The 17,525-nt window shown below is 41.2% G+C and overlaps 2 protein-coding genes across 2 annotated transcripts in view; one reads left to right on the forward strand and one right to left on the reverse strand.

The window, feature by feature from the left end:
• Positions 1–14,975, reverse strand: part of LOC106573595 (yjeF N-terminal domain-containing 3) — a 69,192-nt gene extending 54,217 nt beyond the window's left edge. Inside the window, exon 1 of the mRNA XM_014148772.3 lies at positions 14,610–14,975. Coding sequence (XP_014004247.1) covers positions 14,610–14,665 — 56 coding nt within the window. The 5' untranslated portion in view covers positions 14,666–14,975. The remainder of the gene's footprint in view (positions 1–14,609) is intronic.
• Positions 14,976–16,228: 1,253 nt separating this feature from the next.
• Positions 16,229–17,344, forward strand: LOC106573796 (testis-specific serine/threonine-protein kinase 6-like). Its single transcript, XM_014149145.3, has one exon. It carries the CDS (start codon positions 16,232–16,234, stop codon positions 17,099–17,101), a length of 870 nt encoding a protein of 289 aa, XP_014004620.1. The 5' UTR covers positions 16,229–16,231; the 3' UTR covers positions 17,102–17,344.
• The last annotated feature ends 181 nt before the right edge of the window (positions 17,345–17,525 follow it).

Below are 17,525 nucleotides of genomic sequence, written 5' to 3' on the forward strand. Positions count from 1 at the left end.
GATAACATCTGAAAATCGGTGTACGCGACCAATAAACTTTGGTTTGATATAGAGTCATAGAGGGGCTAAGGCAGCCCCAAGCCAAGAGTACAGGACATTCAATACAGTACACTATCATTCTGACTGAGGACATTAATGGAGGAATTCCAACTCACATTACCTCCAATCACCAACAGGCCAAGAGAACATGAGCTAACGCCAGTACTTCTCATCTCTCAACCCTACAAGGGTAGGGTTGAGAGATGTCAAAACACTGGTTTAGTCATTCAGTACATTCTGGGAGTGTAATGGAGTGCTAGAATGTATTTCGTTTCTGAAGCACTTCACCTCGCCAGCCTCATTAACCCACCGCTCCATTCATCAAACCAACCTCAGTGTAATATCCACTGACACCTGACATTGAGAGCACAATACAATATTAATTCATGTTCATCACAAGTGGGATGTTATTACACAAATAGGGCCAATAGCATCAGTAATAAAATAGCGATATGATATCACAAAAAATGTCACCAATTACGGGAGACTAAACGTCAGAAAATTGCTAAGCAGAGCTACTGTCAACAGCCTTACTGATAGTGTGTCGCAAACATGGGGGAAACAACCCTCTGTGTGTTTATATTGACCAGGAGGCCAGGGTCTCCACTAGATATCATAGCCACAAAGTCAAAATTGGCTGAAAACAAAAATGTCCTTTTTGGTCTTAATTTAAGGTTAGTCATAAGGTTTTTGTATTTGTACTTGTCTTGTTAGCAGTGTGGTACAGGTTAACATCAGGGTCAGGTTTAAAATTGAAATAGGCAAGGTTTATGACTTTGTGGCTGTGTTAACTAGTGAAGCAAGAGAGAGGGGGAGAGAGATGCAGAGAGTTATCTGTAACTGAAGGTTGTGTCTGTGGGCTGTTGTAAGTCTTTGGTGGTTCCACTGTGGTCCCACTGGGAGCAGAGAGATGAGCAGGGACATGGTTAATCAATAAGGGCCACAGTATAGCCATAAGTCTATAGTTAGCTTTCCACCTATAGTCCAGTCTATATATTAATCCAGACCATGCTAGAAGAGCTGTGGAGTCTGTTGGGCATGCAATATATTTGAATAATTAGGCAGTAGGCAGATGCTTTTAACCAGAGAGATTGCATACATAAATACAGGGACATCAAATGTTGTGCTTAAGTATTTAAAAGCAAGTGTTGACAGCAGTCTTCTGACTAGAATGAAAAAGTTACTCATACCAATGGAATGATATCTCTGTCAACCCTCTCTGGTCCCTCTTTGGATTCAGTGTTATCATCTGGCTAATGACAGAGAAACTATAGGATGGTTTATTATGGTTTCTCAACTCAAACTGAGATGATGATTCTTTCAGATGAATGACTGGACTAATAAAATGATATGTGAGAACCAACCAACAGTGAATGAAAAGTGTCATTCCCTTCAAATAAAATTCGGAATTGGCTCTAACTGGCATTGATGTTCTATCATGCACATGCCTGCTCAGTGCTGTCAGCACAAGAAAGATGAGGATCATTATTAAATACAACTCATGAATACAATTAATAAAAGTGTGACTTGGCTAGTGGCTACACTACAAACTGTCATGTTGATATTCATACCAGCCATTTACTGCAGTCTCTTGGCACTAGGGATGTGCACGGTGATTTCAATATCCAAACGGATGTTAGTACTCGAGTACTTGGTTGAGTATTCATTTTTTATAGGCCTATTTTAACACTGAAAAGGGTTTTTATTTTTAAAATATTTTTTCACCTCAATTTCATGATATCCAATTGATAGTTACAGTCTTGTCCCATCACTGCAACTCCCGTATGGACTCGGGAGAGGTGAAGGTCAAGAGTCTGCTCGCTCCCATCTCACAAAACACGACCCTGCCAAGCCGCACTGCTTCTTGACACACTGCTCACTTAACCCGGAAGCCAGCCGCACCAATGTGTCGGAGGAAACACCGTACAACTAGTGACCTAAGTCAGCAAGCATGCGTCCGGCCCACCACAAGGAGTCGCTAGAGCGCGATGGGACAATGACATCCTGGCCGGCCAAACCCTCCCTAACCCGGACGATGCTGGGCCAATTGTGCGCCGCCTCATGGGTCTCCCGGTCGTGGCCAGCTGCGACAGAGCCTGGGATCGAACCCGGGTCTGTAGTGACGACTCAAACATTGCAATGCACTGCCTTAGACCACTGCGCCACTCGGGAGGCGAAAAGTCTTATTCTAAATTAAATTAAAATAGCAACATGACATTGTTACATACAAAGATATACCATGATATTTCAAATTATTAATTTAATAAAACAACAAACTTCTCAATAGCTGACCGGTAGCCTTCGTGTGTAGCTTGCTTTTTATGTTGGCCAATCAAAGCGGCAAAGAGGCTCAAAGTGTAGGAAGTGGAGTGAGAGTTCAGAGCAGCATGTGGCCTCAATAAACCTAGCTAACTATAGGTTAGCTAGGTTAGCTACCTTCTCTAGGCTACTCCAGTCAAGACAGGCACTGTTATATGGGATGATAAAAACATTGTGGCTGCTACAAGTTAGCTAGTCTTGGCTGTAGCCGAGTTGCCTTGGCGTCTGTCTCTCTCTCCCTCCGTCTGCTCGCTCCCATCTCACACATCCCGCCCCCTTCGCAGCTGCAGCAATACAGCGCCAGCCTCTCTCCCTTGCCGCAGCAGTGCTCAGGTTAAAAACGTACATTTAAAAAAAAAAAATCCAGATATCCAACAAAAATTCATGATACTAATCAAATACTGAAATTATTTCACACCCCCCATCCCTACATAGCATCCCAGCTCTGGTCTCTTCTGAAAATTCTAGGCCGGAGCACCATTAAACTGGATGACAACAGACTGATGTTAGACAGGAGACATCTCTCTCTCCCCTGCCCTCCAAAAGGTGTGACTATGGCTGGCCAGTGCTGACAGTCCTGTTGATAGGCTGTCGGCCCTGTCCAGCCATTGGCAGTCTCTCCACATCACAATCAGGATGACTGGTCACAAGTAGCCAGTGGGGGAACTGGCCTTAGCAACTGTCACTCACAAGATCGAATCACAGGACCTGATAATGGAATTGTCCTACCTACTGTCACTGAGCATTCCACGAAAGGTGTCAGAGACATTTGCATTGTCTTGGTTTGTTATAGCACCACTATTATTATTGTTTATGGATAGGCAACAAAGTTGTGATACATAAAAGACTAAACTTATGCAACAAGACATGGGCCTAATAGAAAAGCTTCAAATGCATCTATGTACTGGCAGAAACCAGGAGAGGAATGTGGAGCTAATGCAAATGACAGTGGCACTTTCCATTCTGTGCGTTAGTCCAACAAATGACATAATCTAAATCCTGAGCCGGTACTCCTTGAGCGGGAACAAAACAGTGCAACAATCAAAGCTCAGCAGAGTGAGACAGTGAACCTTATTACGGAGGAAAGCCTTCCTCTCCGTCTCCTGTGACACACACACAGGCACGCGCACACACACAAATGACACACACGCACACACACTCACGCGCACAGAGGCGGAGAAAATATACAGCGATGAAGTGAAAGGAGGAAACATAGTCATAATGCCGTACATGCACCTACTACAGCCCAACACCCACACTGATATCCTCCTACAGTCACTTCTCTTCTCGGACATTGTAGTTGAATATTACACAATACCCCAATGCGCTTACATAACATACTCGCTTTTTTCTGAAACAAACTGAATACTGGTAACTGTGTTTCTGACTAAAAATAATAAAAAGCCCTCCAGATTTAGCACAAATCACACTTACAACCTACTTTTCCATTTCCCATCCAACTGGTTGCACACCCACGGTTTCCATGGTGACTCAGTCATATTCAACATATGTGAGTGGCAAGTGTTAATAACTGATAATAAAGCAGCATCTGCTCACAAATCATCTGACTTATCTTATTAACTGATGCCTGCTTCTCTCAGCTCCTGAATGTGTCCTATTTCTCTGGGAAGAGATTCATTATGCATTGTTTAAATTCCACCCAACAACACATAACAATGCGACCCCTAACCGGAGTGTGTGTGTGTGTGTGTGTGTGTGTGTGTGTGTGTGTGTTAGCAGCTAGGGTTAGCAGCTAGGGTTAAGTTTTTGAGTTTAAGGTTAGTGTTAAGGTTAGGGTACGGGTTAGGGTTTAAGGAAAATATGATTTTGAATGGGACTGAATTGTATGTCCCCACAAGGTTAGCTGCACAAGACTGTGTGTGTGTGTGTGTGTGTGTGTGTGTGTGTGTGTGTGTGTGTGTGTGTTAGTCATCAGCTACACAGTAGCAGAGGTCAATGACCTGCTCTAGACAGCATCCTCTGACATTATAACATAAGACAACTGGTGGACAATGCTCTCATTCTGTCAGTATGAGAACATCTTGTTGCAGCTGTATATGTTGACCCATATATATGTAGATACTGTGTTTTGACCCATATACATGTAGATACTATGTTTTGACCCATATACATTTAGATACTGTGTTTTTACCCATATACATGTAAATACTATGTTTTGACCCATATATATGTAGATACTGTGTTTTGACCCATATACATTTAAATACTGTGTTTTGACCCATATACATGCAGATACTGTGTTTTGACCCATATACATGCAGATACTGTGTTTTGACCCATATACATGTAGATACTGTGTTTTGACCCATATACATGTAGATACTATGTTTTGACCCATATACATTTAGATACTGTGTTTTTACCCATATACATGTAAATACTGTGTTTTTACCCATATACATGCAAATACTGTGTTTTGACCCATATACATGCAGATACTGTGTTTTGACCCATATACATGTAGATACTGTGTTTTGACCCATATACATGTAGATACTGTGTTTTGACTCATATACATACTATGTTTTGACCCATATACATGTAGATACTGTGACTAATGTAGTGCATGATGTAGCCTTGAGGACATAGATACACAGTCTGTCAAAGTCAATGGGTGCCAGTACAAATTAGTTAGTCATGGGTAGGTTGGTGTCAACAAAGCAGATAATGTGAGGTTATATATATACTATGTTTCTGATGTTGCCTTGTACAATAAGGGCTTCAGGAGCTGCAAAGGCAGTCATGTATTCCTCCATCAATACACACACACAGGGCTCTTGTAGAAAAGCATGCTATATATCTTCCCTTTGATTGACTCATGTAGAAAACCACCAAACTATATACAGTATTATCCTCAGGTTGGCTCTTGTAGAAAACCAACAGACCATACATCTTTCTGATTGGCTATTGCACAAAATCATCAGGACATACATCTTCCTGATTGGCTCCTGAAAGAACCACCATGCTATATATCATCCTGTGACTGGCTAGCTCAAGCTGGTCTCCCAGTGGAAAGGTGCAGTATAGAAAGCAATAGTAATGGTGTCTTTTTGTAGGCACTAACTCCGCCATGGCTCGTTGGTCGAAGCCTATGGGAAAATTAATGGGGTTTTTGTACAGTTTTTGGATAACCACCAAAAATAATGTCTGTTGTAAACACAGGCTTAGGATATCTTATACACTTTGTTCTATGAGATAATCTTCATCAGCTAACGTCACTTTTTGTGAAATTTGAAGCATTTATGTAAAAAAAAGCACATAAAGGCTTCCGAATTCATAAAGGTCATGTTACCTGACTGATATTATCTCATAGAACAAAACAAATAAGATCTCCTAAGCCTGTGTTAAGCTCAGACCTTAATTTCGGCATTTATGCCAAAACCCTATTAGGGATGACTGAACGAACCAGAGGTAACTAATTTCCTGTTTTTGGGACTAAAAGCTGGTGAGCTCTATGGATCTGATTGATTGGTGCTGTTCTAGGCGTGCCATTTCCACAAATAGATAACACGCTCAATAACCCTACTGACTTCGCTGTGTACACAGTTCAACTGGAGATTTACAGACCAGGGAAGAAGCAATTTAGAGCAATCAGTTAGTGATTTTCTCCCACCACTTCAAATCCATATTTGCAGAGCATAGACACAAATCAGTTGCTGTGACCACTGTTGTGCTTACATAATTGTCAAGGGGATTTTTTTCTCTCTAGATTATTAAGAAATATATGGAGCAAACTCAGCCGAGTTTAGGTTTACTGCATAAGGTATGATCACTGGTCGTTGGAAATTAATATTGATATCTTGACACTAACCGTGTTTTAATTAAAAGTGAACAAACAGACATTTCCCCCCCCCTCAGGCACAGGTTTAAACTCAGATCTTCTATGGAGTAAAATAGGTCTCTGAAAATAATCCTCTCTTATAGAGACCTTCCTAAAATAACCCTGGGCCAGCAAGAATGTTCCTGCACTTGCCGTGCTGGAATTTGGCCTCCTGTTGCCATGGAGATATAAAAGTGAAGGGGGTCGCTCCCAATCTGTATCCAACTGTTCACCTACTGCTTCTTCAAACCTCTCTATGCCATCCACACAGAAAAACAGAGTGAGAGACACACACACTCATATACACACATACAGAAAGAGAAACACAAACACACAGGAACACATACACAGAAACACACACACACTTCAGTCCTGCCCACTATCGCTCATAGCCCCTAATATACCATACATTCCCCTCTCAGGTACAGTGGCTTGCGAAAGTATTCACCCACTTTGGCATTTTTCCAATTTTGTTGCTTACAACCTGGAATTAAAATGGATTTTGGGGGGTTTGTATCATTTGATTTACACAACATGCCTAACCCTTTGAAGATGCAAAATATTTTTTATTGTGAAACAAACAAGAAATAAGACAAAAAAACAGAAAACTTGAGAGTGCATAACTATTCACCCCCCCAAAGTCAATACTTTGTAGAGCCACCTTTTGCAGCAATTACAGCTGCAAGTCTCTTGGGGTATGTCTCTATAAGTTTGGCACATCTAGCCACTTGGATTATTGCCCATTCTTCAAGGCAAAACTGCTGCAGCTCCTTCAAGTTGGATGGGTTCCGCTGGTGTACAGCAATCTTTAAGTCATACCACGGATTCTCAATTGGATTGATGTCTGGGCTTTGGCTAGGCCATTCCAAGACATTTAAATGTTTCCCTTAAACCACTTGAGTGTTGCTTTAGCAGTATGCTTAGTGTCATTGTCCTGCTGGAAGGTGAACCTCCGTCCCAGTCTCAAATCTCTGGAAGACAGGTTTCCCTCAAGAATTTCCCTGTATTTAGCGTCATCCATCATTCCTTCAATTCTGACCAGTTTCCCAGTCCCTGTCGATGAAAAACATCCCCACAGCATGATGCTACCACCACCACGCTTCACTGTGGGGATGTTGTTCTCGGGGTGATGAGAGGTGTTGGGTTTGCGCCAGACATAGCGTCTAGTCTCATCTGACCAGAGTACCTTCTTCCATATGTTTGGGGAGTCTCCCACATGCCTTTTGGCAAACACAAAACATGTTTGCTTATTTTTTTTTTAAGAAATTGATTTTTTTTCTGCCCACTATTCTGTAAAGCCCAGCTTTGTGGAGTGTGTGGCTTAAAGTGGTCCTATGGACAGATACTCCAATCTCCGCTGTGGAACTTTGCAGCTCCTTCAGGGTTATCTTTGGTCTCTTTGTTCCCTCTCTGATTAATGCCCTCCTTGCCTGGTCCATGAGTTTTGGTAGGTGGTCCTCTCTTTGCAGGTTTGTTGTGGTGCCATATTCTTTCCATTTTTTAATAATGGATTTAATGGTGCTTCGTGGGATGTTCAAAGTTTCTGATATTTTTTTATAACCCAACCCTGATCTGTACTTCTCCACAACTTTGTCCCTGACCTGTTTGGAGAGCTCCTTGGTTTTCATAGTGCCGCTTGCTTGGTGGTGCCCCTTGCTTAGTGGTGTTGCAGACTCTGGGGCCTTTCAGAACAGGTGTATATATACTGAGATCATGTGACAGATCATGTGACACTTAAATAAAGTCCATCTGTGTGCAATCTAACTAATTATGTCACTTCTGAAGGTAATTGGTTGCACCAGATCTTATTTAGGGGCTTCATAGCAAAGGGGGTGAATACATATGTACCCACCACTTTTCAGTCTTACATTTTTTTGAATTAAGTAATTTTTTTCATTTCACTTCACCAATTTGGACTATTTTGTGTATGTCCGTTACATGAAATCCAAATAAAAATCTATTTAAATTACAGGTTGTAATGCAACAAAATAGGAAAAACACCAAGGGGGTGTAGATACGGAGATAACATAAAGTACTAGACCTGAGAAAACAACTTTCACAGAGGGCGCTGCTCATACCCTCCATAAGGGTTGATACGCAGTCAGTAGCCTGAGTAAATATTAATAATCTATCATTCACCCATTCAGCTGTCCCTGAAACAGCTGTCCCTGAAACAGCTGTCCCTGAAACAGCTGACAGAGGTACAGGAGCTGCTGGTGTATTACTGTGCTCTGCCACTCCAGCCACCTCTTTGATAGAGATTTAGCTGGGAGTTGATGGGGACAGACACACATAAAACAGCAGTTTGAATAGATACTGGCATCAAAGGGACAGGATGCAAAGGGACAGGATGCTCTCATTGGTCCTGCCTGTCACATTAACCCCACTTATCATGGTGGATCATGTTAGTAGGGGTCCATGCACGTACGGCGTTACCAAAACATCTGCTAATACACTTCTACTCATACCATATTCATGCTAATGAAGAACTGATTCAGTAGCTACAGCGAAACATGATATCTGGTCTGCAAGTTTGGAACCTATATAGAATTCTATTTCAACTATCCCTTCTCATAGGCATACATGAGGTGAGGGCATAAGGGAATAAAGAATGGGTTATTTTAGGTTAGAAGGCATCTCAAAGCTCGCTAACGGAAAGTGCTTATTTCCAGTGTGTGTGAATGGGATTTCAAATTGTGATCAGTATAGCCCCTCTGTTCAGCTACTCTGCATCTCGAAAAGACACGGCTGTTGGAACCAAAAATCTCAAATTTGGACTCATCAGACCAAAGGACAGATTTCCACTGGTCTAATGTTCATTGCTCGTGTTTCTTGGCCCAAGCAAGACTCTTCTTATTATTGGTGTCCTTTAGTAGTGGTTTCTTTGCAGCAATTCAACCATGAAGGCCTGATTCACGCAGTCTCCTCTGAACAGTTGATGTTGAGATGTGTCTGTTACTTGAACTCTGTGAAGCATTTATTTGGGCTGCAATCTGAGGTGCAGTTAACTCTAATGAACTTATCCTCTGCAGCAGAGGTAACTCAGGGTCTTCCTTTCCTGTGGCGGACCTCATGAGAGCCAGTTTCATCATAGCGCTTGAAGGTTTTTGTGAATGCACTTGAAAAAAAAAATTCAGATTGACTGACCTTCATGTCTTACCTTGTTATGGATAGGGGGCAGTATTTTCACGGCCGGATAAAAAAAGTACCCGATTTAATCTGATTATTACTCCTGCCCAGAAACTAGAATATGCATACAATTATTAGCTTTGGATAGAAAACACTCCAAAGTTTCTAAAACTGTTTGAATGGTGTCTGTGAGTATAACAGAACTCATTTGAGAAGATTCCTTACAGGAAGTGCCCTCTCTGACCATTTCTTGGCCTTCTACACTCTCTTTATTGAAAACTGAGGATCTCTGCTGTAACGTGACACTTCCTACGGCTCCCATAGGCTCTCAGAAGGCGGCAGAATGGTGAATGATGACTTTGCAGGCCATGGCTGAAAAACAGTAGCGCATTTGGATAGTGGTCGATCTGAGAACAATGAGACTGGGGGCGCGTGCACGAGCCGACACCATGTTTTTATTTTCAGTCTTTGAACGAAAACAACGACTCCCGGTCGGAATATTATCGCTTTTTTACGAGAAAAATGGCATAAAAATTGATTTTAAACAGCGTTTGACATGCTTCGAAGTACGGTAATGGAATATTTAGAATTTTTTGTCACGAAACGCGCCGGGCGCGTCACCCTTCGGATAGTGTCTTGAACGCACAACAAAATGCCGCTATTTGGATATAACTATGGATTATTTGGAACTAAACCAACATTTGTTATTGAAGTAGAAGTCCTGGGAGTGCATTCTGACGAAGAACAGCAAAGGTAATCCAATTTTTCTTATAGTAAATCTGAGTTTGGTGAGGGCCAAACTTGGTGGGTGTCAAAATAGCTAGCCCGTGATGGCGAGCAATCTACTCAGAATATTGCAAAATGTGCTTTCACCGAAAAGCTATTTTAAAATCGGACATAGCGATTGCATAAAAGAGTTCTGTATCTATAATTCTTAAAATAATTGTTATGTTTTTTGTGAACGTTTATCGTGAGTAATTTAGTAAATTCACCGGAAGTTTTCGGTGGGTATGCTAGTTCTGAACGTCACATGCTAATGTAAAAAGCAGTTTTTTGATATAAATATGAACTTGATTGAACAAAACATGCATGTATTGTATAACATAATGTCCTAGGAGTGTCATCTGATGAAGATCATCAAAGGTTAGTGCTGCATTTAGCTGTGGTTTTGTTTTTTGTGACATTATATGCTAGCTTGAAAAATGGGTGTCTGATTATTTCTGGCTGGGTACTCTGCTGACATAATCTAATGTTTTGCTTTCGCTGTAAAGCCTTTTTGAAATCGGACAGTGTGGTTAGATAAAGGAGAGTCTTGTCTTTAAAATGGTGTAAAATAGTCATATGTTTGAAAGATTGAAGTTTTCGGATTTTCAAGGACTTTGTATTTCGCGCCACGCCTATCATTGGATATTGGAGCAGGTGTTCCGCTAGTGGAACGTCTAGATGTAAGAGGCTAAAGTAATGGACTGTCGTTTCTCTTTGCTTATTTGAGCTGTTCTTGCCATAATATGGACTTGGTCTTTTACCAAATAGGGCTATCTTCTGTATACACCCTACCTTGTCACAACACAACTGATTGGCTCAAACGCATTAAGAAGATAATAAATTCCACAAATTAACTTCTAACAAGGCACACCTGTTAATTTAAATGCATTCCTGGTGACTACCTGATGAAGCTCGTGGAGAGAATACCAAGAGTGTGCAAAGATGTCATCAAGGCAAAGGGTGGATACTTTGAAGAATCTAAAATATATTTTGACTTGTTTAACACTTTTTTTTGGTTACTACATGATTCCATATGTGTTATTTCATAGTTTTGATGTCTTCACTATTATTCTACAATGTGGAAAATAGTTCAAATAAAGAAAAAACAATGAATGAGCAGGTGTGTCCAAACTTTTGACTGATGCTGTACATGGAAACATTAAGCAATCTGGGAATAAAGAAATAAAGGGCAGGAAGCTATGAGTTTCAGGTGGTTTTCTTAAAAATGGCATTGTTGGTTAAGGGCTTGTAAGTAAGCATTTCACGGTAAGGTCTACACCTGTTGTATTCGGCACATGTGACAAATACAATTTGATTTCTAAAGGGGGGAAGATTCTATGGAAAGGGCTTTTATAATACAGGGTAAAAAAAAATAAAGACAACACAATACTACAGATGCAATATTAAATGGGGCTAAGAAAAGGGGTGGTATAAGGTAGATAGGCGAAATGGTGACAGCCTTAACAATGGACAATGGCGTGTAAAAGGTCAACCTTTATTAACAGAGTACAACATAACAATTAAACTGGCATGACACTTTCGCATGTGGTTTACCCAAAGAGAGCTGATACAAGGCCTCCAACAAGCCACGCCTCCAGATCCTCTAATAGGCTGACACAGCTACAACATATTTTGTCAACATTTATTTTTATTGTACTTGACACATACCAAAAGCACTACAATGCATTCAAATGGATTTAAATGACTACAAAAATTACTCCAAACATGATACATTATTAGTCATGTAGTGGCTCCATGTCTTTCACATCTTGGGCACTAGATTTTTTCATAGTTTAATTAAACTGAAGACAGGCATTTCCTAAAGTCCTTTTTTATGTAACCTCTTGAGATGGCAACTGTTTTATGAAGTTTAACAAAACGTAGTTTTTTTTACTCACCATAACAATTTAAATAATCTCCACTAACCATGTTTCCATCCACAGTTTTCATGAGAGTAAAATCATACCATTATATATTTTTTAATGTCACGATAGCTGCGATGGAAACGGGAAGTTTTGGTACAATTTTATAAATGACGACATAATTTGTTCGTTCGACATGGTGGGATCTTTTTTGTCTGTAAAATGTATTATGCGAGAAACGTCTTTATGCGCAAATATTGATATAACAACCATCATATCGAAATAAACTCACGCGATGATATGTTGTGTGGTCCTCCCACTATAATTTGAGAAACCATGCCGTTTATTACGCTACAGACGACATAAATTATGATCAACTTCACAGGGCGGTGAAAGTGCACGATGATCTTGATGCTTGATTCCAATAAATATCGATGGTCTTATTCTTGTGACATGATGATCGATGTTTGACAAATGAATTTATTCTCGTTTTTATCCATAATAATCTCATCATATAGACTAGCATACCCGCACTGTATCTGGAAACTGTTGGCTAGAGCACACGTTCCAAGACCAGAGTAGGCACATTTGCCATTTAATACAAACGTTTTTGTGACACAACTATCGGTAGAGCTGAAAATGAGATGGAAAATTTTAGATTTTTATTTTGTACATGAAAGCGTAAGTGAAAAACTACATTTTGTGTGCACTACGTCATCACGCACTGCTTTTTGTCTGCAACAGGTCAGTTTGGTGGAAACACCACTGGTGGGAAAATACGCCTATTTTGTTTATGCAGATTTTGGACTATTCGCATCAAAATTTGCCGCCAATTGGATGGAAACCTAGCTAATGGTCAATACGTAAAGACTCATTAAGAATCCTCTGAAGGGGCAAACTATGTCATATGCTGAATTAGGAAACACCTTGGACACCCTGTAGACCAGATGTCATAGCCATGCATTTCTGGAATTGTCATGCATCACATGCATTTGAGCAAAGATGCAAATGTGTGTACATGCATCTCTGGAATACATGTAATATCTCTGGAATACATTTAATGCATGTTAAGTGAAATATATTGACATGTATTTATTTTTTCTATTGGACTATGTGGACATGTGGATGAGTGTAACCTGCTCTGAGGTGCCCACCTCCAGGTACCACTGTCATGCTGTTATTTTTATTTTATTTAACCAGGCAAGTCAGTTAAGAACAAATTCTTATTTACAATGACGGCCTACTCCGGCCAAACCCCGACGACGCTGGGCCAATTGTGCGCCGTCCTATGGGACTCCCAATCACGGCCGGATGTGATACAGTCTGAATTCGAACCAGGTACTATAGTGACGCCTCTTCCACTGAGATGCAGTGCCTTAGACCGCTACACCACTCGAGAGCCATGTAATGGACTGATTAGCTAACATGCATCTCTGATTTACAAGTGATGAAATTACACTTTAAGACAGCAGCAGGGACATGGTTAGCATACCAACACTAAATTAAACATGACTAGCTGCTTCAATCACAGGAACAGTAATTATAATTCATTCAGGCATCTTGATCCCACTAAGGAAGACAAGTGGAGAGAGGTTGGAACTGCCTACAATACACGCAGGCAGGAACAGTTAGATTTTCTAGGGCAGATGTATGTTTTGTCCATAGTCTCTGCCAATATCTGATCCAAGTACTAAAAACAATACTCTTAGATCAATGTATGCAAATTGTATTCAGAGTTATGGTTTGATATTATATATATATATATATATATGTATGGAGTTTTTAAATATATATATATTTAAAAACTTCATACATTTATAAATAATGTACATTATAGAGTTCATCATCATCTTTCGTATCAACACAGTGTATTACAATCAGCCTAGAACTTAGTCTTCTGTCTTAGACAGACAGGGGATCTCCGGCAAGTGATTCACATCCTGCTCCAAATCAGTACCTGACAGGCAGGCAGCAGAATCAAGCCCTAGCAGGTATCACCTTAGCCCTTGATTATGACAGTTCCATTACATTACACATACGAGTCATTGGACGAAGGTGTCTTCTGTGCTTGGTCTGAACATTAACACGCATAACTTGCGGAACAGTTTTGGAAGCATAAGGACCTTATCTTTCACATCAGAGAGAAATCATTTTCAAATTGTCTAACGACACAAATATATTGTCACTGAAAAATACTCTCGGCTGCAACTGTGTTCAAACCGCCTTGATATGAGTCCCCCTTTGTTCTTTTTCAAACAATCTCTCTTTCTGTCCTCTCTCTCTCAGGGCTGCGAGAGAAACATGAGTTGGTGCGACAGGTTTTGTTATGTTGCATAAAAGTACAGTAATGAATGCAGTCGGCAGCCACAGGGGGACTGCTCTGGACACGTGTCTCTACACAGAACCACCTCTCTGGATGAAAACCTACATCACACACCCAACTTTATGTCTACAATATAAAAACATAAAAACATGCATAAAAGCTCATACGCCATCAGCTATCAAAAGGTCAGTTCACATTTACAAGCAGGATGTGTAAAACAGAGTTCACAATCCATAATAAAATATGTAGGCTACTGCCAGCCAGCATTGGATCATTTTTGTCAATTGAGAGCAGGAATAGCTGTGTTGCCCTAATTCTGCTAAGTGCCTACCTGAGATACCGCATTAGCTCGATGGTCTCCGCCGGTTCAGTCGAGCTGTGGTTCATCTTTTGGCAGCCTGGGAGGATTCAGTACAGACGCAGAAGACGGGTAGAATGAGCTACACTGCTTTACAAAATACACTCTTGTTCTCTCTCTCTGTCTGCTATTTCCCACTCAGAACGCTCTCTCTCATGTTTGTATCAGCAGCCCTTCTCTGAGTGAGACAGCCAATTAAGACGCAGGGAGATATGGACGTAGCCAGCTGATTGGCCCAGCCGTCGGTGAGTCGTAGAAGCTCAGACAGAAAGTACTGCCCCCCTCAGTGGCAAAACCAACAAACCCTCTGTGGAGAAACTGGAGTAGAGTGGGGAATGCCTCAAAGCTCTGCAGATTACAGTCACACAGACACAATAACAATGCCTGTCATCTTATAGAGGGGGAGGCTGGAAATGCATACAAATGTATATAGACACATTTGAATTTCACATCTTTGGTGGCATTGAGCATAATACAACATTCACAAAATCCCATAAATACCAGATTAATGTATTGCATTGAATATATTGATGGTTTAATCTGTGCCTGAAACTTGAAGTAGATGGGATCATGGTTATATGTGTTTGAAGCATGAAAGAGAATAAAACATGTTTACGGTAAATCCCCAACTGCACACACACACAAATTATGCATGCAAGTCCATGACGCAAACACCACACACACACACACACACACACACACACACACACACACACACACACACACACACACACACACACACACACACACACACACACACACACACACACACACACAACCTCCATAAGCAGAAGTGTATACAGTGCAGTAAAAACAACCATTGACAATAGCTACCAAGCCAAGGGCTGTGGCTTCTAACTTGGTCGAGATATCAAACAATAGCTCACATTGTTCAGGAAAGGTCAGTGCTGCTCACAACATTCTAGCCTGTTCTACATTCCAGCAGGCCTGCTCTATGAAGTTCTATCTAACAGTCAGCCAACAGCCTGCTCATTTTATGAACAATTGAAAGTCCAGTTGTTTTTGGTCAGTTTGTATAGTGTGGTGAGTGACAGGACAATGGGAAGACACTCATCTGGACACCAATTTTGGGGAAAATGTAGATTAGACTCCTTCCTTTTTGTTCCTTCTATTGAGTAAGTCCTTGTAGAAAAGGGACCCCCAAACAGCTGTACCTGTGTATTTATAGAGACAGACACATGCATGAGGCCAAGGAGATTCTTGGTGCGGTCTGCCACCCTGAGGTCATATTAAGACATTACAGCTAACAAAATCCAATTAGAGGGATTGTTGCATTTCATACAGCCAAGTAGACAAAATAAGATAAAAATGTATTCATTATTGATCATATTCAGTAATATGTGATTATTTAGGCTTGCCCAGCATGCCACTAACGATAAACCCTCATGTGCTGGCAGCTTTTGCTAGTTTTAATGTCTATGGTTGTCATAATGTCGTCATAATGCACGCGCAAACACTACCGTGACCTTATCAATATGTGTCTCCAATGTTTTTTTATCTCAACGTTGTCACCGCCACCTGAGACACCTAACTGTTCCTCAAATTGGTCGAAGATCGCGCGACCACCGGTGTTCATGACCCGATGGGGCAGCAGCCAGACAAATTTTGAAGAGCAGAAAGTCAAACATACCTTTTTGAACATGTGCACTGAAAAAGTTCTGCGCGGGATGGGCTACAAATTGGGGGTGACAATCGGCGAGGGAAGCTACTCCAAAGTCAAACTGGCAAGCTCCCAGAAACACAATTCTGAGGTCGCCATAAAAATTGTGGACCGCAAAAAGGCTCCTCACGACTTTGTCCACAAGTTTCTACCCAGGGAGCTGACACTTCTGAGGGAAGTGAGACATGACAATATTGTCCATGTGCATGAATTCATCGAGGTTTGCAACGGCCGACTATACATCGTGATGGAAGCGGCAACAACGGACCTTCTCCAAAAAATCCAAGAGGTAAATTCCATCCCCATTGTCCAAGCCAAGACCATGTTCTCCCAGATTGTCAGTGCTGTGAACTATCTCCATCAACACAACATCGTCCACCGAGACATGAAATGTGAGAATGTACTGCTGACTAGGGACAACCAAGTCAAGATCACGGACTTTGGTTTTGGGAGGTTTGCCATGGGCTATCCTGAGCTGAGCAGCACTTACTGTGGTTCCGCGGCCTACGCCGCACCCGAAGTACTGCTTGGAGTTCCATACGACCCCAAGAAATATGACGTGTGGAGCCTGGGTGTGATTCTGTATGTCATGGTCACTGGGTGCATGCCTTACGACGATTCCAATGTCCGCAAACTCCCTCGCGCTCAGCGCATGGCCTTGGTCTACCTGGATGACATCACCGTGGAAGAGCCATGCCAGCTGTTCATTGCCTATCTGTTGCAGTTCAGCCCTTCTTCCCGCCCGACAATCCAACAGGTGGCAGAGCAGTCTTGGTTGCAATAGGCAAGGATGTGCATGATTAAATCATGTGTACCCTAATTGGAAATCCGACCACTTTCATTTGTTAATTTAGGTTAATGATAGCTATTAGCTGCTGGACATATTGTAGGTCTATTAATGTGCTAATTTATTCAGATGTATTCATGAAGTTATTTTGTCTTTTGTACAATATAAAGCTATAAGTAGACTGTTGGGAGACAAAAAAAAGCTACAACCAAAAAGTAAAACATTCAATAATTTGTTGGACTGTAGGCCTGGCTACCTTGCATAGTCTACTTTTCTCTTCCGTTCGTAATGAAACACATGGAGCGAACATTTTTCACTGAACCTACCAACTGACCTGTTGAAACAGATGAGTCGTATACCATTGTAACAATATCTGAAACTTCGTTTACACCTGTAAATCAGAAGGATTTGACAGTTGAAT

This window comes from Salmo salar, chromosome 16, assembly GCF_965601325.2.
Source record: "Salmo salar chromosome 16, fSalSal1, whole genome shotgun sequence".
Classification (NCBI taxonomy): domain Eukaryota; kingdom Metazoa; phylum Chordata; class Actinopteri; order Salmoniformes; family Salmonidae; genus Salmo; species Salmo salar.

What these genes read in the sequence shown, in the direction of transcription:
- LOC106573796 (XM_014149145.3), top strand. Translation starts at nt 16,232, where the DNA reads ATGACCCGATGGGGCAGCAGCCAGACAAATTTTGAAGAGCAGAAAGTC.